Raw genomic sequence first — 21,051 nt, 5'->3', positions numbered from 1 at the left:
TCCACCCTTCCCTCTCTTGCTCACCCCTGACCTCTCTTCCACAATCTTTACATTCAAACTCCTACTGCTCTCCTTTGCTTACTGCTCTCCTGCTCCTCTCTCATTCTTATCACATCCTCTCCCACTTTAAAAACCTATTTTAAATGGATACTAAAGGGGCATTAAGGCAATTTATGACCATGATCGACCTCTATAGGTGGCCAGTAGGAATTACAACCAGTAGTTTCCACCGCTCACGCCTCCAGTCCCCTTGAGTTCCACTGACCTTTACTTGACACGAGCAATAAAGTCACATTTTCATAAGACAGCAAATAAGCTTGCTAATTAGTGCGGAGATCCAACAGAAACAACACAATATATCACCATGCAAAACACTGCTTTGTCATTTTCTTTTGCCTTGGAATGAGGCTATCTAGCCTTTGTAGCTGAAATGTCGTGCGACGCTTTTAGCATCATCTTCCAGCAGTTGAGCAGCTTAATATGCAAGAGTGTGTGTGTGTGGGTGGGTGGGGGAGGAGAATGGGAGTGACTTTAATTTTCTATGGGCGTGGAGTTTTTGTTCCAAACAAAAGAAGTGGAAAGTACTCAATTCTGGACTCCAAACACAGGGCTTTTTGGAGGCTCAAAACCAAACAATCAGTCTAAGAATAGATGGGCATTCTGAGGAAGGCTTTGCTGAATCTGCCCACTGTGTCATATAGCACTGTGTGTTTATAATTAATAAAATATAAATAGTAATCAATTTAACTATGCTTTCTTGTAATTAATGAAATATAAAATGTGACCAGTTTATATATGCATGGGGTGCAGACCATTAAAACACGGCGTATGAGCCAGAAAAATGAATTACTTCACTTCATATGTAACCCTGGTAGTTGCCATCATGCTCTTTTCTCAACCTTTTCTCACTTCTCCGCCAATTCCCCTTCCAGTCATGTCTCACCTCTCTCCCAGTTTCTTCACCTTTGCTCTTCTATCATGCAGCTGACCCATCTGGAGAACTTGACAGACTTTTTATCCTCATTCTGTAGGGAACCCCCAGGGATACATTATCTATCTGTCTGAGGACATTACTGATGTTGACATCAGCTTTTCTTTCTCTCTCTTTTTCTTTCTTTCTTTCTTGTTTTCTCCCCCGAATGCTGCTGTCTGTGCCACCTGAACTAACTCATTGCCAGAGCCTGCTTACCACAAACCTGCATCTGTTAATACAGCTCAAGCGAGTCAATGCAGAGTAATAGCTCGATTATTTTGCCATCCTGATACACAGTTTATCATGAAGTGGTACTGTTGCTTTCAGATTGCTGCTAGCTGCTCCTATACAGATAGTCTTTCTGCACAGGTTGAAAGCCTTCCCAATGCCTTGGTCTGTTATGATCTCTTTTTGACTCTGATCTGATTTTTTTCCCCTTCAGCAGCAGTGTAAGAGTATAACAATATAAAAATGTAAGCTAGAATAGAGATATTTTTGTTGTGAATATTATAAACTATGACTCCAACACGCACACACACATACAATGCTGATGGTGTTTAAACTGGCTAGGTTCCTGATGGTACCAGGTCATATCCTGAGGGATGTTCATTAGAGAACAACTTGAACAACCATCTATCAACTGAGTGGCAGAGAAGACCCGGGGGAATGACCGTCGTAATCCGCACAGGGCTTAACAGCAACGATAAGAGCCTGGAGGGGACAGCCATTGTATGTCAGTAAGAGGCCAGTGGGGACAACCATCACATCCCACATGAGGCTACATGAGGGACAGACGAACTCTGGCCCATGGGAAGGCAAGGACAGTCCTGTTACATCACTTGGGACCCACCAGGGACAGCATTGTCATTTGGGACAGCCCTCATACTGGAATGAGGGGCCAAAGAGAAAGAGGCTTCTTTATGAGTAGCAAAAGTCATCTTGTCGCCCTCTAGTGGCTGTGGTGAAAGCTCAGACAGAGAGTGTTGCATTCCTCATAGGGAATTTGATGTACATTTATATTCTCAACTTAAGACATTTAGATAAAATATAAAAATATGCACCAGAATGCACCAGTAACATAAGCTTCAATTCTTAGATCACCACCCTCCCAAGGAGCTGCTAGTAAAGAGTGAATATCCTTATTTCCCTATTACTCCGTCATGATCTTGTAAGAAAAGGAGGAAAACTAATGGGCAAGGAGATGGGGATTTTTTTTTTTTTAATATAAAATTATATTATGGGATGCATTAAATAAAACTTGACAGGGGTTCAATTTCCATGTAAAAACAATGCTCCTTTATTGATTGCAATTACTTATAAACAAGATTGACTTTTTTTACAGTTTGATTGCACCAGCCTTTTTTTTGCAGCACATCACTCAGAATCTTAAAATGTTTCTGCTAGACTTAATTATTCCTGAGGAACATTTTTATTTGTCAGAGGGAGAAAAAAGAAAATTCTTAGCACTGAATGCAATCGGCATTAGCTGTCACTTTTAATCCCCATTAAAACAGAAATTAATATCCCTTTGACCACTCTAAAATGAAAACTAAAATTAAATATGGAGACTTTGCTGTGGGTTTATTTATTTATTTATTTATTTAAGTCTAACATGCACTTACTTTAGTTCTCTGTCTGCCCCATATATATATTTTCATGTCCCTCTTTCTCTCTCTCTCTCTCTCTTCATAATTTAAATTTACCATGCACTTTTATTGCACTTATATTGCACAGGGTCATTGACTCCCTCACTCTCTCTCTCTGTCTCTCTCTCTCCCTCTCTCTCTCTCTCTCTCACACAAACACACACACAAACACACACTAGAATATTACATGAGCCATCTGTGGTTGAAATAACACTGTGCCTATTTAGGTCAATGAACTCAGGTTCTTTTATGTAAATTCAAATTCAACATGCATAAACCATGTATTGCATGTCACCGTGACAGACAGTACAAGCTTAGACGAGCAACAACATGCGCTGAACTACAACAGCCATGCAAGGCTTCATGGAAACCCCCTGACCTCTGTAACTCACCACTGCAGGTCCAATCTTCTAATGGTTTCTCATCAATTACAACTCCAATTACAGCATTTTGTATTTAAGGCAACATCTATATGAGATGGATGAGATTAGATTAGATGGAGGCCAACAAATAATTGCATATACAGTACAGTTGTAGGCAAATAAAATGAACAGAGGGGTAGAGTACATTGTCATGCAAAGATAACGTCATGTCGCAGCCAGGGTCAAAGCTACACCAGGTAATTTCACACTCTACAAGAGGTATTTTTTCCAGCTGTAACCTGCAGCTCTATATTTCACTCTGCTGGCCGGTTGGTCAGCTGGTTGGTTGGTTGGTTGATGGCCCACAACAATTGCCCCAGCCTTTCGCAGCCACAGTTTTTGCCCTTGACCTCCACACCCTGAACTTTGGCATGGAGGTCAAATATGTATTTGTGAAGGTTTTGTTTGTGTTCATGTCAATTGGCTAAAAGGGGGCGTGGCAATGGGAGTGGCCTATCACAAAAAGGAGCATAACTTCCAAATGAATTCACAGACTTGCACAACATTTTGTGGAAAGGTTGGTCATGAGCCAAAGGACAGCTGATTAACTGTTCATGCCAACTGGCAAAAAGGGGGTGTGGCAGTGGGAGTGCCCTGTAATAAAGAGACAAATATCTTCTAAACAGATTCACCTAATATAGCCAAACTTTGTTGTCACAGACTCTTATGGGAGGCATCACAGGACTCAACAGAGTTCCTCTTTCATTGGTGAAGGTTAGTCTATACTTTAGTCATGCTCCCTTTCATAACTCATGAACCATTTGTCATAGAGCCTTGCGGGAGGCATAATTGGACTTGCTGTCCCACCCCCCAATAGCAACTGACACTTTCTATGAGGCTGAAATTTTGCCATGGAGGTCAAGTGCTTGCAAGGTTGTGTGAAGGCATGGAATGTATGGATGTAGCTATTGCGAATTTAATCTTGTTTTTGCAAATTTAGACTTGTAATTTGTTTACACTCTAAGTCTCAACAAAACACAATGTGTGCAAAGTGTCCATATCAAAAAACATCACTTTATCTGAACAAATCTTAAAGATGAACACTTCATTAATGCAGCCTTCTTGATAACTGAGGCTGATAACACAGGAGCATATACATAAACATCTCACCTTGTACAGCTTTAAGGCTGATTTCAGTCTTTCTTGGGTCACACTGAGGACCGATTAAGGAAAAAATTCAGTATTTTGTAAACAATTTGCCTTTCAGCCACATTTTGGCCCTTAGTAGGCATTTTAATCCCTTTTCGCATTACACTTAGCTCCGAGCTAAATGTCTTTTCACACTTGGAACCTACAGTGTGGGATATCCCAACTCTTAGCCCAAGGCTAGTTAAACGCCCCTCCAGACCAGGTTTTCCCTGCTTCTCTGGGGATATCCCCAAAAACGTCAGGGTTAAGCAGTGTTGCTACTGGCAGTCCTGAAAGTAGATGCTGGGGTGGACACCAGTCCCCCCGTTTCATACTACAAACAAAACAAAACAAAAAAACAATCGGTGTTCCTCAAAAAATAAAAGGATGTTAAAGAGGCCAATGCTAGAGCCACAGTTCCTATTCCTGGGACCAGCTGAACTATTTTTAATTAAAACAAGCAAGCAGGGAAAATAAGAAAGACAAAGAAGGAAAGAAAGACTGAAGTGAACTGAAGCAGCACGTCGGACCCATTGAACGTGGAGCTTGACTAAACCTTGTTTCCTCAACCTCGACAGACAGACCAATGTTATCGCTGTCTGATTGAGGATGTAATTGATTTTGTCTTTGTTTTTGGTCTTTACTGGACACTGCTGTCAATAGCACTTGCCCCCTGAGTAAACTGAGCTCTATGCATGCTTGTGTGCTTGCATGAATGTACACTTGGACGATGAAAATTTCCCCTCTCAAAGCTGACACCTCTGTCTCTTTCTCTCTTACCCTCTTTTTATCTTTCCTTGAGGTCTCTCTCTCTAACATACATACATAGCCTGCACAAACATGCAACCGCATCCGCATGCCAAATGTAGCTCTGACACAGCTGGCTCCCTTGCCACACATCACATCTGGTTCCCTTTCATCCCGAGCAGAATTTTACTCTCATTTTGAGTGAAAAAAGGTCCTCTTTTCACTCTTAAACGCAGCTTCCTCTGCAGATTGTAAGTCGACGTCGCATTCCACATCACTGCCTCGCCACTGTGCTCTCCTCCCTTCTCCTCTCAGCTCTGCTTACTTATCCGTTTCTTATTTTCTCCGCCCCTCTCCTGTCCTTTTCTCTCATCTCCCATCTTCTCCTCTCCCCCACCAACACATTCTCATCCTCAGGTCATCAAGTATCACGACTTGAACATGCCCCCTTTTCCATGTGATACCAATGCAAAAGGACCCTTTAACATCAAGATGAGACGCATTCTTGCTTTTATCACATGTCAGTGTCACATGGATAGGTTTAGCATTAAAACCACTTGGTTAAAGTTAAGGAAAGGTTAGGTTTAAGGGTAAAAAACACAGTTAGGTTGAAAGGTCTCATTAGAAATGTTAACTGAACTTGGGTCTCATGTGTGAAGTTCCAGAGGTTTACACACCCACCTTCTACCCCAGCCACTTCCCTTGGAGGACTTACTCACACTTTTTCTGTGTCACCATTTCCTGTGTCTCTTAGTGACGCAAAAGGGTCCCTTTGGCTTCTAATGGGTGTCTTTTGCATTGCTATCTGACGCAGAAGGACTGTCATTAAACTGTGCTATGTGACAACCTGGGAATGAAAATGGGCTGCCTCCACTCATTTCCTTTCTGTATCTCATCTTGTCTCCTGTCATCCGTCCTCTAATTCTATCCTCGTCAGCATTAGTGCTCCACAAGCAACAACTCTATCTATCCATCAATCCATCTATACATCTGAAATATAAATACTGAGAAAAGTGTTGAGGAACATGTAGCAAAACCACATTCCTGGTATTAGTACCATTGTTCCGAGAGTCAAATCAAACACAATCCACAGGGCTTTGCTACCATGTAGCTCGGAAGCAGTCACAATGGGGTATTTTAGCTCTTCTCCTTGATTTATCTACCGTATATTTCAGGCATCCAGCTGAGCATACACAGCATTGCGCTTCCCGCTGCGATGATATTATTTTGTTACATAATTGTTGTTACTGTATTCTGTTTGTCTCCGTATGCCGTGTAATGCTTCACTTTTGCTTTTGCTTTTCACAAAATGGCAAACAGGCTGTCCCTCTGCGACTGGGTTGAGCTGATAGGAATATGATGGAAATGGGGAACACTTTAAGCCCAAAGAAGATTACTTTGGGATGAAATAGAATAGAATAGAATAGAATAGAATAGAATAGAATAGAAAAGAAAAGAGTGTTTGCCATGGTTACAATTTTGTATGTAACCGTAGCTGATAAGTTATAGTAAACTACAACTCCTGTGATTGTAGCCCACTTTCACAGTGAGCAGCAAACTAACTGACTGGCAGTGGTTTCTCCTCCTACACTGGATCTTATCTGTCACTGTTCCAGAGCAGAGTAATGAGTCCTTCCCCCTGTTTAGAGAACCAGGGGAAGTCTAATTAATGGACTATGTTTACACCCACGCCCCAGCTCCCTGCCGAGATGACTCGACACACAAACTCTTCAAACACAAAAGACGTGAGCAGACATGAAACCCTTTGACGATGTTAGATCTTTGCAAACTCCACCTTTAACACTGGTTAGCTAATCAAAATGTACTGTGCCTCTTTGAAATCAGTTCAAAGATGTACCTCAAGGAAGTGCAACTGAGATGTGCAGTTGGACACTTGTCTCTTTGGTTTTCATCAGTTCATTGTGGGGTGTTTTTTCTTTTTCTTTGGTGTTTCTTCACCAGCACAAACAAAACATGTGCAGTTTATGGGAACATTGTCAAGACAGCTTCAAATCAAAGTGTGATATGAGCAAGTGTAGGAGTAATATCATTTTAACAACATAACGACAGCACCCTTTATCACAATGGCCTCACAGACTGGACTCACAGTAATAGCTTTACAGAGTTCAGCTGTTGTATAGTTCCTAGTTTTTCCCATGTGCTTTGGCTCTCTGCCCAAGGAGGAAAACGACAAATTCACCCTTTGCTCTCTTTTCAGCTTCTGGAAGACTAAGGAATGGTTTGGTAGTTTAAGCATATTTTAAACCTTAGTGAAAATGGCAACCTTGCATGTAAAGTGGCACTGTTTGATACATATTTGAGGTTGAAAATGTATCTGCGCAGATGTTTTATACCTGCTCAAGAGTCTCAACTTTGTCTTAAGTCTATGTGAGGTCATGTTCTCTGATTGGTTGTTGATCATAGGAATAGGAATTTAACCATTTGCTTCAACCGCTATTGAGACACATGGCATTGCATTACATTGAGGGCACAATTATCAGCCCAGGTTGTAGTTCTGGGCTTGAGTCCCGACCTCAATCCTCATCCCACTTTTGTGATGTGTGACTTTTGATTATTTGATTGGTATGGTATAGTTCCTGGAAAAAGATGTGCTGCTTGTACGAAAAGTTGTCATTATCTCCTCAGCCTTTGTCAGTTGAGACACTGGTGGAGTTTGCAAGTGAACACATCAAGTTAGCAGGCACAGCTTCATAGCAGCTGGAGTGACTGGAGAAGGTTTCTCTAGAGCGCCAAAAGGGGCAAAACATTACCATAACATTGTTGTAAACAGTGTAGTCCAAGTGTTCTTAAGTCAAATGATTGCACTGTAGGTCCAAAAGTCCAATATTCACCTCATTATCTCCACGCTTTCTCTCCCTTGTTCTGCATTTCACCAACTGTTGTTACAAAAGCAAGCAGATGTTGCCTTTAAATGCAGTTGGGAATATTGTCGTTATGCTTGGAGTGCACTTGAGCAACCCAATAACACGGTGAAATGGAAATGGGAAAGTTGAATTTTGCATACATGTCCAGATGTGACACCTCTCTCTTGCCTTTCTCCCGGAGCTCTGGCAGCAGGGTTCGTTTAGCCAATCAGAAGAGAGAATCATCACCTCTCCACTGATTGGCTGACTGTTTTCTGAGTGACGTAAGGTCGGGCCAATCACAGGCAAGTAATTGAAACTGAAATGAGCCAAAAAGAAAAGCGAAGAATCCTGCGGGACCTGGGAAAAAAATTAACATCAGCCACTGGTCTCTAACATGTGTTTCTTTTGGAAGAATGTGCAATGAAACACGAGTCTCCTTGCATCCGTCTATGGCGCAACAACGTTTCCTCGACATGTCGCTAACGTGTTAGCTTGTCACCCGGGGAGCGGAGGCGGGCTGGCTAGTTTAAGTGGGCAGAGTAGCCTTATGTGTGACATCATTTCCTGACCTTTTTTAAGCTCTCTGTAAATATCTATAGTGCCATTCACTGCAATCTTTTAGGAGACGGCTGTGTGGTGTATGGGTGTACGAGTTGGGCAAATATGGACATACAGTCTCTCGATCAATCAGAACAAAAGCAAATAAAACTTTTGAACTTAAATATAACTTGAAGATAAAATGAACGGATATCCTTTGCCCTTGGATCCTCCAGATGCCTATTGATGATCCAGTAATTTGCTCTGGTCTTGGTCTCAAACCTTTTGTACTTGCCCGGTCTTGAACAAATCTGGATCTGCTCTTGGAACTGACTGGGACCCGTGGTTTGGACTACAGCCCTGCTGTCTGCAGGACTAATGCCAGATGATGCAGGACAAATTAATGAAAGGGTATTTCAGCAATGACTGCCGTTATTTATGTAACTGATGCCATTCATAGCAGCATGGATTATTATTTCCCACTCAGTCTCAAACCCACAATTCCCGTGTCAGCTGGCATGATAGATGGCCAAACTAATGACTAGGCTCACATGTGTCTAAGTGAATTAGACAAGAGTTAGCCTATATATTTCTGCTCCATTAGAAAAAAGAAGAAAAAAAAAAAACAGATTTGACAGCTAAACCTGAGATTGAAATGTATTTATAGGTAAGCTGCTGTAAATACATTCATATTTTTTTTTTTTGGTTTGTTTGTTTGAAGTAAAAATGGGTCTTATTTTCGTAGTTGGTGTGATGCAATAACTGCAAAGTTTATTTTCCGTCAGTAAGTCCTACTCTTCAAGAATCTGTGTTTATACATCCTTGATCACATATGTAGAAAGAAGGCCAAAAGCTGCATCATTAACTCAGGCGGTGTAATAAAACACAGAAAGTATGCAACATTTTAAGTAAAGTCTAATATTGCACAATCCATGCCTCCATTCTCTCTAAACTAAAGTGATAATTCTATGTACTTGTTTGCATCTCTGCTTCATGTTTGAAATCGATTACCGAGGTGAAATGAATCCATTTGGTCAGTCAACTTTCAGGAAAGAGCAGACACTCCCAGATCTTTTATGCACCCAACATAGATAATAATAACAGACCAACTCTCCCAGTCTGTGATTTTTGGTAAATACAGGGGCTGGCTTTGTCACAGGAGACTGCTGCTTGACTTAAGAAGATAAATTATCCACTTAACCTTGCTTGTGGTCCATCTCTGGGCTTAATCTAGGATCTTGCATAGCCTTTGTTGCTAACAACAGCAACAACAACAACAACAGCAACAAAAACAATAAGATCAGGCTTTTCCCCTCAGATCACAGCATCAGCTGTGTCAGGCCTCTTTCTTCTGTTCAGATGAAAGGGAGGAGGGTCTTGATTAAAGTCTCTCTCTCTCTGCCCAACACTTTGCTCTCTCACTGTTTTGCCTTTTCCTCTCTGCATCTCTTTCCACCATGCGGGCTCGCCCCAGAATAAAGATTCCCTCTCTGTTAAATACATGCACACTCTGACTTTGAACAAATGTGTGCCTCTGATGCACATGTGCACTCACACACACACACACACACACATACACACACAGTCATCATACAGATTAAAAGATCTGATGTGATTAGATTAAATAATAATCAGTCTTCTGGCTATGTGTGCCATTCCCTGCTATCTGATGTGTCATCTTATCTTTGTGGTGTCATCTTATCATATGCTTATCACAACCATTAATATCTGGCAGTGACAAACAACTGGTGTGCTCAAACTGTTTCGCATTGTGCTGCTGTGAACTGATAGGAGATACAAGGCACTCTGCAGTTTAAGGATTAGAAGCTGCCACTCTAGCCCTGTGTGTGTGTTTGTGTTATGAAATTTATGAACACTATATGTCCTCTCAAGGATGGAAAGATGAGGAAAATCCTGAGGACATGTTGCCACACTTCGCTTATTGAAGGCATTACTGTAGGGATAGGATTGGTTTCTCTACACAATAAACAATAATCACTATGTTCTGTAGGTGTTTTATACACACACACACACACACACACACACACACACACACACACACAAAATGCAGCATTGCTGACAATCCCCATGACCATCACTGAGACCTACAGCTTGATACATGCAACAGAACAGCATCAGTGATCTTAGAGATGCTTGGCTACAAGATGAACACCATTAATAAGGAACAGTACTGCCATGGTCTTGATCTTTGCCACCAGGCTGGAAAACCATATGGGAGAAGGAGGCATCTCATAACACCAATACCCAGTGGCTCCATTATCCAAGAAAGTGTCAAGAATGTCAAGCTGGACGGCACCAGGCCCTGACAACATCAACAGGACACTAAGAGCCTTCATCAAGAACTCAGTATGAACGTGGGGGACAGCATCAAGTGCGGCATACATCACAGGGACGCCCTGCCCTCCATGCTGTTCTGTATAGGCCTAATCCCCCTCAGCCAGATCATCACTAAGAGTGGCTTCAGAGTCCTGAAATATTTGAAACTGCACTGGAAACTCCACTGGCAGATGTATTTCACTTGTTTGAAGAAAAGCATGATTTTAAATGTGTTAAGAGTGAGGTTTTTTGCACTGTAAGTGATTTTTGTATATGTGTCTGTCCTCTCTGTGTCTGTGAGTGCATAGGTGTAAATATTATGTTTCATGAATAAAGGAACACATTGCACCTGTTTCTTTTCTCTTATTTTTTTTTATTTTATTTTTTTTTTACAAAAAAAAAAACAACATTCATAGATGCTGTACACTTTAGGTACATGTTGAATACTGTTGAAATATGAATGTGTGTTCAGCTTTAGTTACTCCTACTTTTATGGCCGTCTCCAGTGGGCAATGTGCTGAAAATGTTCAGTGATTGTGGGCAGGCAAAATTGTTATTTTCATTTAATTGAATACATTTAACACAAAATCTATAGCCATCAAGGGAGGAGACATTTGATAATTTCTGCTGCTTTGGTCTCGTCTAAATCACATCCTTGCCACTCTTTTATTTCCCATGTTCTCTCTCTCTATTCATCTCTCTCTGTCAGTGGCCATCCCTCCCTCTCTCCCTCTTTGCCCGTTGTGGCTCAACCTGTGACTTCTCACTGTAAATGGCATACATCAGGCTGTGACAGCAGGGCCATAACACATAAAGACAGTGAGGCTGAACTGTATGAAGCCCACTCTGGGGAGCCCATTACAGCATGGCCAAGCCTCTTTATGCATTCATCCTGGGCAATATTAGCCTGCTACTGGGTTCATAGGGCCATGGCTGGAGCTGCGAGTGCAATATACACCGCACATAAAACATTTATGTCGTGCCCCAGCTGTCTGCTATTGTTCTTTGTGGTGGGTGGGGGTTGAGAACACACAGGGTAATAATAATAATAAAAAAACCAAACAACCCTGCTCCGGCAAACGTAAACAGTGTCAAGATTTTGGGCGTCTAACAAATTTCTGTCTGGCTTTGTTTTAGGCCATGTTTCCTGTTTCAGTGAGCTGGATGTTTCTGAGGAATGGATTGAGTTAGTTGAGTCCCCCTTTCATCCTCACCTCTTCCATCCTTCTAGTCGGCCCATCCTTTCAATGTCTGTGCCACAGCTGTACCATAACTGCTAATATTTTGGGCTGTGTGCATGGGAAGTAGGGACTGGGAAGGAAAATCCATATGAATGGTGCTCAAATTCACAATTCCCAATCACTATGATTGATATGAAATAGCTCTGTGATGTCAAATAAGCCAAATAAGCTATATGGAAATGTTTGCAGCAAAAGGCGAAAACAAGAAATAACACCATAAACTCTTATTTCCCCCATAAGTAGCTTCAGTCAGGAAAAAAAAGTTGTTTTTTTTAATATTGTATGACAATGAAGCATGAATGTCCTGTATCTGCTGGTTGTAACGCTTCATTGAAGCTACATCACACTGATACTGAGTGAAATATTGAAAGCCCGGATGCCATTGTTTTATGGCTGCATCAGTACATCAAACAGAAAAGATCTAGATGACTTTTGCATGGTTTTATACACATTTCCTTGGAATTAATCAGGACGTATTCGGTGTCTTTGGAAACCTTTGGATCTCCTGTAGAATTTTAAATAAAGTTCTGTGGGTTTGAACAAAGCCCGGCCGCGCAGCATGCATTTGTAATGACGAAGCCTCCGATGTGAGTAGAATCCCAGCAGGGTTGAAGATGTTAAACAGACTGCAGAATCACCCTTTAGCCATGACACTGTGTTTATATCTCCACAAGTGTCATCCATCTCTGTCTGCTTAGCTCAGAAATCAGCCAAACAAATATTCCTTTCTCCACCTCAATCACCTGAATGCGCTGATGTGGGAGGATAGAAATTCCGGTCGGGCCTTTCCCAGCTCCCAGTTGTCTTGAAAGCAGCGTTAGTGCCATCTACCCACTGAGTTATACAAAACCTTTTAATCCCTTTGAGCTCCGCAACTTCTGATGCTATTTTGCTCCATTGTGCATCCACTTACCTTCATAAGATAACTTTCCTCCTACATTCAACCTCCTTGCCCACAGCTGCATATCAAGGCAACAAATTATAAATATGTCTCTCTCACATCGTCTCGCCTCTCTTTACATATCGCTCACTTTTGACTTTGTATGCCAACTGTCTCCCCTCTAATCGCCCTCTCTTCCTCCTCCTCTGCCCACAGCTGTACATCCAGACGACCACACTGACCATCTCCATGAACCTGAGTGCGTCAGTGGCCCTGGGGATGCTCTACATGCCCAAGGTCTACGTCATCATCTTTCACCCGGAGCTCAATGTGCAAAAGAGGAAGCGTTCCTTCAAGGCTGTGGTCACGGCTGCCACCATGTCCTCTCGTCTCTCCCACAAGGCCAGCGACAGGCCCAACGGAGAGGCCAAGACGGAGCTGTGTGAGAATGTCGACCCCAACAGTACGTATTCAGGACAGCTTAACAATGTTTGCTCAGTGTCATCTCAGTCAAATCGAGGAAGAGAAGCAAAAATAGACATCCTTAATGTGCAAAATATATCAATTCTAGTACACTTCTGCTGTAATATTGTATACAATGTATTAAAAGAGCCAAAACCTCTTGAAATATACTAAAGAATGCTATTATTTTACTCATCGACCCATACAAATACTTCCTGGATTGACTGGATAATAAGGTTGGCTGTTTCAAGGATGACATGGAGAATGAATATGGTATCATGCACATAATACATCCATGGGTCTGGTTTCCTGGACTCAGACAAACACTGAAAATAACTTTGAAACACCGTATTGGCCCAAATGTAAGACGATTCGCCTTTTTTAACAGCAAATCCTGATTGATTGATCTAAAAGATGCCACCAATCAGCCAATCACAAACAATCACAACATTGCAGTGCACTAACCAGCAATTATGTAACCTAATTGTAGACTAGAAGAGAATTTGAAACAAATCTCCCCAGAAAATAATTTATTTCTATTTTTATTTCCATTCATTGATTTTTTTTTAGCCCAACTCTCTCAACTTGGCTCCTTGGCTTTTTGACTTTTTTTTTTTTTTTTTTTTTGACTATTCTTCAGAGAGGTCCAGTGCATCGCTGTGTTCACTCTTGTCCCAGCAGCTCTTTCCATCGAACGGCATCTCCTCTGCTGACCCTAATTAGCACACCTGCTGTTTTAAATGTAAATGACTTGCAACTGTCTAGTCCTCAAATATAGGATGACCTCACTTTTTAAGATGTAATTTCCAAATAAAAATAACGTTGTACATTCGGGCCAATACGGTACTTTGAAATAAGAGTTGGCGTCAGCTTTCAACCGTATCCAACAGATGGTGTAGGCAACATGTTGTGCAACACACATACACAGCAGAAATACCACTGAATACGTTGCATCATGTTGAGTTTATCTGATGCAAGCCAGTATTATCTAATGTGGCATTGCCGATGTTCAAAACAGTCTTAAATGACCTGTGTTGCCTAGTGGGACGAGTTTCTATCTGTGTCTGGGAAAACAACCCAATGAATCAAGTCGAGGATGTTCTCAAAGAGATGAAAGCCTCCCTTGCCATGTTATTTCTTCCCAGAAAAAACATCTTTCCATGTTTGTTTACACATGCATGACCATTGGCTGGAATGATATGCTATCACCGATGCTTCCAAATGCACTGGAAGTGATTTCTTGCCAAAAGCTGCTTTGCACAAGTATTTGAACGAATTTCAAATACAGCTGAAAGACTCAGTTTGAATACTATACGTCTGGCACATTAAAACATTCTCAACCTTGATTAAATTGGAAAAAAAAAAAGTATTTATTACCTCATCACCTATGTGAAACAGCTGTCATGAGTAGCTGTCGTTGCTTAATCTTTTGAATCAGTACCAACAGAACTCCATGAACTAAAAAGAGTGTTTTCATGTGCAGGCTAAAGATAGTATGTTTGAGCACTTTTCTTTTTATGACTTACATCAAACACCTATACTGCTGTCACTAAAGCTATGATTAAGGTGTGCACAGATTTTTTTTTTTTCAGTCGGAGGATTCTGTATATTTATTGTCTTAATATAATGGTAGATAAACACTTCAAAATATGTTAGCAGTTTTGTTTGAAGAAATTGACCTCTAAGTAACAAGAGGTGCAAACATAACTGGAAAACTGCATCATACTTACTATGGAGAAAACTGCAGTGATACATATAATATATACAGTCTACTTTGGTACAAATTCCATGTGATTTGTGTTGCCATATATAGGGAACATCTATATTTAGCTCCAAGATGCTCAACCTATTTTGGTGCTGAGCATGTTCAAAAATCTGCCATGCTGAATTTCCATAACAAGAGAACACAGCATTTCCACAAAGGCATCAAAAAGCATGTATAAGCATGAGCATATTCTTCAGAGCACGGCTTAACGAAACTAGTAATAAAACTAGTGCTTCTGCTCCATAGGAAATCACAAATGTATTTTAAAAAAGTAAATGTTCAGCCCAAATGCTCCCAGAAATAAAAAATGCACAAATTCAAATTACATGGTTATGTGATCAAATTACCATCTCACAGTGCGACCCCCTTTGGGGCTCTCAGGGACAACTCACCAAATAATGTTTTTCTCCCCCTGACAGGCTAATTTCATAATTTATCAGAGGTAAGAGCAAATTAATCTTCTACTTCTGCTTTTTCTGTCCTGACCTTGCTCCATTTTCTGGAGGTTTGGAGGAGATGGAGAGAGAGAGCCAGGCCAGAGAGAAAGAGAGAGAGCGCGCAAGACAGAGAGAGAGAGAGAAATGAGGGGAATACATTTTAGCAGGAGAGAGGAGAGGGGAGCGCGTGGGGAGAATACTAAATAGAGCTCCACGGCTCTTTATCACTATCCTTTCAATTGACTCATAACTTTTACATGAGGACGGAGAGGAGAGCATAATATGACAATCTATTTGAGTGGCAGACTTACAGGCCTTCTGTGGAGATTCATGCATGCGCTTTTGGGGTTGTACTATAACAGAGCAGGTGACCCCGAGACCCATGCTGCTGCTGGTGCATTTCTCAGGTTACAAGCAGCTGGTGGACCATCTATTCAATCCTTGTGAGGAAATTAGCAAGAGAGAAAGAGAGAGCAGCTCCCTTGGTATTTCGCTGTGGATCTTGATAATCATAACCCATCAATCAATCCTATTTATTATGGCAGCACGGGAGAAAGGGGGCTTCCTCACACGTTATCAACATTGCAGGGATGTTGGGCCCCAGCCTATATTGCTATTCCCAGTCAGTTTATGGTAGAGAAGGCACAGCAGCTCTGTAGCTGTGTTGGCAGACTACTCAGTCATGACTCCCTAAAGACCACTAGAGCCATCTGTTGGACTGGGCCAATGTAGCTATCTCGCCACAGACCCTCCCCGCCACCTCCTTCTCACTCGATTTCGCTCTTCCTCTCGTCCTCACCCTCTTCTCACTCACTCTCAGGTTTTCTGGTTTTCTCTCACTCGATTTCGCACTCCCACTCTTTCAATCGCTTTCTCTCTCTCTCTCTTTCTCTACCCTTGTCCCCTTGCTTGTTGTCACTCTCTCCACTCCCTAGTTCTCCTCTCTCTCCCTCTTTCACGACACTCTAATGGCCTCTCCCTCTCTCTCTCTCTCTCTGCACTTATAGCTCTTTCTCTTTCTCCTTCCTCTTTGCTCCAAGAGCAGATTCCCGACAACAAAGCCCGCTATCTCTCTCAGTCCTCGTGGCCTCAGCCTCTTTCAGAAAGCCAAATCTCTCTGATTCTACTCTCTGCCTTTCTCCAAAAGCTGATTCCCTATACAACAAAGGCCTCTATATATCCCTTAAAACTCATATAGCCTCCAACCGCTCTCAGAGAGAATCCTTACAACCACAACTTCAGCATCTCAGCCCCTTTTCTTAACAATACCAGCTCGCTGCAACAGTAGAATCTATCAATTACATCTGGTTTTAAGAGGATTTGCCTTTCTCGGGCAATTTTTTATTACTTGCACTTGAAATGCTGAGAAAACAGTGTGGAAATGCAATTCGCCAGCAAGCCAATAAGACATCACTGACTCTAACACACCTAAATCGTCCTTATTCTTTCACCAATCTCTTTCTCTAGTGCGTGAGGGTGTATGACAAGTATCAGAGCATGGACCTCATAGAAGGATCTCAGGAGGGTTCATGCGTACCATCTGACGTATTCAGACATTCCTCATCTGTATGTCCTCAATTACCCGAGACAAAAAGACAGGTTTTTACTCTAAATCGAATCAAATATAGACCCTTCAATGACTCTCAATCTTTATGGTAACAAATGGCTGTCAGAGGGCTACAATGTATTATTACCGTCATTTCCGTAGGTCATGCTCCTCGGCAATAAAACCTGACAATACACAGCAATGTATACCACATCCTCGATTGTAACTGCTGGAATAGTTGGCCCTGTCAGACCAGTAATTGACTGTTTCCTATGTGAATAAGACACCATTATGACAATGTCAGGGAAGTTCAATGACAGTGTCAAGCCGTAATATGCATAATATGTCATTTTTCCCTTTATCTTCCTGGCATGATTGATGATGGGGTTTTGGCTTGAAGCCATTCGTCATCGGATGAACACGGGGGCCAAGTGGGAAAGAGGACGTAGAGCTGCGAGGGGAAGATAGGAGGGTGGTGGTGACTGAATGGAACACCACAGATGACGTTTATTCTGCCGCTAACCCTCACTTCAACTCTCATTAAGCGTCTTAACTTTGCTCTTAAGGTGGAATTCCACCAAATTGTGCCCCATCAAGACGCAGACAATGTCAGATTCCCTCGTTACACAGCCAGAATTATTTTATTCATTTTTTTTTTTTACATTAACTTCCTAAGGAAAAGCAAACTGACGATATTTGATTGTATTATTTTAATGTAATTTAATGTAATTTAATTTAATTTCTACATGGAATAACAATTTAAGAATTGTTTTGGTGGAATTCTACTTTAACTCATGTTTCCTATACAGTAAATAGAAAATACACACACACACACACACACACACACACACACACATACACACAAAAAAACACACACACATTATTTTTATATACTGCTAAAAGCTTGACTCAACTTTAATTTCACCTCCGTCTCAACAGTAACCATTAACCTTAACCTAAAATAATGGCTAGCTGCGAGGACAGAGGCTGATTTTTTGTCAATTTTCTCCCCCTCCAGGTCCAGCAGCAAAGAAGAAATATGTGAGCTACAACGACCTTGTGATCTAATGGCATCCCTCCATCAGAAAGAGAGACAGAAAGGAAAAAGGAAAAAGAGAGCAAAGCTGGAGATATCTGTTCTCCTGCCCTTCTGGCTACAAACAAAAAAAAGGGAACGAAGAAGAAGAAGAAGAAGAAGAAGAAGAAGAAGGGGAAGAGAAGGCTTTTTTTTGTCCCATGTGCTTCACTGCCCACCACACACTCTCAGATGCGGGTAGCAGCAGCAGCCTGCTAAAGCAAAGCCTTCTGGGACTTTCCTTTGAACAGAGCATTCTGGCACACAAGTATTCACTCAGTCAGAGTGAAGCGAAAAAGAGTAGAGAGCAAAAAAAAAAAAAAAAAAGAAAAAGAAATAAAGAAAAAAGAAAAAAAAAAGAAACAAGAAGAAGGTTGTTGGGAAAACCAAGACCAAATTCTTCAGAAAAAAAAATGAAACAACTAAAGAAAATTGAAAAAATCGTTTTGTTTGTGATCTGAATGTGATGATGGTGATGATGATGACGGTAGCGAGGACAAAGTGAGCGTGGAGTGCATCAGCAGACATCGTGTGGCCCCTGGGTTGTTTGGTGAACGGTGCGCGGGGCCTCGTGCCGCTCCAAGGCGGGCGCCTCACTTTGCTGTTGATGTCATACACAAGCAGCCGTCTCGGCGTTTCACTGACATGCTGCATCGAGCGACCGCAAAGACGCGACCTTTCGATGGGGCCCGCCTCTCGTCTCTTAATGTACTTCCAAACTGCAAGTTTTCCAACCTTCCTGTCAACCCTGTGTGGTTCTCTCTGGCTTATATGTTGCCCTACTTTGGTTGTTGACCTTTTTTTTTTTTTTTTCCTTTTGTTCCTTTCTTCTCTTTTGTTGTTGTTGTTGCTGTTGAAGACGATGATAAATCTATTTTTTTCTTGCTTCTTGGATGCACATTATTTTTTATTAAAGCCATATTCTTCTCTTTGAGATCTTGAAGGTGTTGTTTATGCTGCCACCTGGAATCTGGTTTTGTCACTTTGACGGCATGCCGTGCAAACCTGGAAATCATCTTTCCAGGAATTAGGAGTGCTCACAGGGATGTGTTATCTCAGTGGAAAAGGGATCCTAGCTCATTCATATTCTCAGAAACGTAAATATTATATATACATATATACACGGGCTTTGATCTTTTCATGGCCGTCCAAATAGATAAAACACCCAACAAAACATCAGAGGTGGGCATTTTGTTCACAGACTTCTTTGTCTGTGAGCCCAAATATGATCAGTTCAGTCACACACGGTGGTAAAAAAATCAGATTCTGCGGTTGGCCGTGTACACAAAGCCCCAAAACAGGCGTGTTTGTTTGTTTTTTTATGGCCTTTTTGTTTGAACTGTTGTTTGTGGTGCCATTATGAAAGATGTGTGCTCCCTCTCCACATACACATACATGACTCCTCCAGTATTTTGTAGGTGTATGATGATGACCCTTAACTGTGTTGTAGCTGACTTAAAAAGGGAGCCTTGGTCCGGGGCGTCGCCGGATTTGTGCTGAATCTCCGGGTGATTTCATGGTCTTCTGATACAACAAAAAGGTGTTGATGTCGAGGTTGTCAATGCATGCCTGATATGTTTGATGTTAAAAACTGAATCAGAAAAAAAAAATAATACTAATGAAATCCTCACAACACAGTTGATTCCACCTGTCTGCTCTGAATTGTACTGTAAGATCCTTTTTTTTTTCCTTTTGTTTCCGTTTCTTTTACCTTTACGTAACAGTTCAATTCCTCAGACATTTTCTCACACGGCAGAATATGGCTTTGATTGGTCTTGGAGTTTCTTATTGCCCTGGAAACTATGAGAAACTGAGAAAAAGATGAATATATATTTAAAAACAAAATACTTATAAAAAAAAGAAAGCATGTATGTTTTCTACTGTTTGTACTAGGTATATTCATGTTGCCCTTGCTGCTTATGTGCCAATGTTGTGGGAGAGATTTACGTTTGGCCACTCATGCAACTATTCTGTGGTGTTGTCCAAGAATGTAACAACATGAAATAAAAACATTTGGTTATTTTTTTTATATTCCCTGAAGAAATGTGGTTTGGTACCTCTGATTTATCCTAGACCATTTAAAAAGGACCATATCAGTGATTTTTCCTGTATAAACTTCATGTTTTTGCTAATCTCTTTGCAAAGCAAGCAGTCATATTTTAGAACTTTGATATAATTTTCCTCCCTTTTATCCAGCCACTGGTTTCCATTCATTCCACTACTAAATGAAAAAAAGAAATGAAAAAAGCAGTATTCCATCACTGTAATAAAGTCCTCCACATTAGTTTTCCTAAAAGCAGCAGCACTGTTGTGTTTTCATGACTTGAAATTGGGCGGAGTGACACCTTCCTCCAGAAAATAGTTCCAGGGAAGCATTTGCTTTATACAGAGAATTATCAGTTCTGTGGTTTATGAATGTTGACGACTTTGTCAGCCGCAGAAGCAGCACATTATAAAAAGGTGGCTGTTTCAACCAAAAACTTAATATTTATTTTTGATGATACGTTGTGAAATCTTTACAGCCCCAGTATGATTTGCAAAATGATTTGTTGCAGTTCAAAATGTGGGCAAATTGTAGTAAATGAGCCCAACATTCAAAATCACTGGTATTGTCCTTTAATCACTCTCACTGCCTTGAGAAATGATGTCAATTGTTGCACACAATGTTCCATCAGAAAATGCACAATGAAATCAGTTTTCTCTGAATAACTGAGAAATTTGTTTGTGTCGCCTACGAAAACCTCCTGTCCCCAATTTCCCCTTTCTTCACTTCAACTCGGATCTGACATTGTTTCTTTTGTGTAGAAAAACAATCACTAATACCTCGTCACTGCCGAGAATCGCTCCAAAAATGCCAGAATTGCCCGGGCAATTTTCAGAAAATCAACCATTTTATCTCAGTTCTTCAGAAGCTGCTGTTTGGACGTATATTTGGACACTGGCGATAAAACAACATCAACAATTTCTGAATGAATAACACGATGGCAA

General features: G+C 41.2%; 1 protein-coding gene across 2 annotated transcripts in view; it reads left to right on the top strand.

Annotated features, from left to right (window-relative positions):
- The window catches only part of grm7 (glutamate metabotropic receptor 7), a 291,232-nt gene extending 271,140 nt beyond the window's left edge, over positions 1-20,092 (top strand). The window contains exons 9-10 of one of the 2 annotated variants that reach the window (XM_030051920.1): positions 12,995-13,241; positions 19,885-20,092. In XM_030051920.1, coding sequence (XP_029907780.1) covers positions 12,995-13,241; positions 19,885-20,057 — 420 coding nt within the window. In that variant the 3' untranslated portion in view covers positions 20,058-20,092. Of the gene's footprint in view, positions 1-12,994; positions 13,242-18,006; positions 18,363-19,884 lie in introns of those variants that run through there. The other variant, XM_030051922.1, reaches the window with a different exon arrangement.
- The last annotated feature ends 959 nt before the right edge of the window (positions 20,093-21,051 follow it).

This window comes from Myripristis murdjan, chromosome 5, assembly GCF_902150065.1.
Source record: "Myripristis murdjan chromosome 5, fMyrMur1.1, whole genome shotgun sequence".
NCBI lineage: Eukaryota > Metazoa > Chordata > Actinopteri > Holocentriformes > Holocentridae > Myripristis > Myripristis murdjan.
The sequence above is the reverse complement of the archived record's forward strand: the minus strand, read 5'-3'. Positions and strand labels throughout refer to the sequence as shown.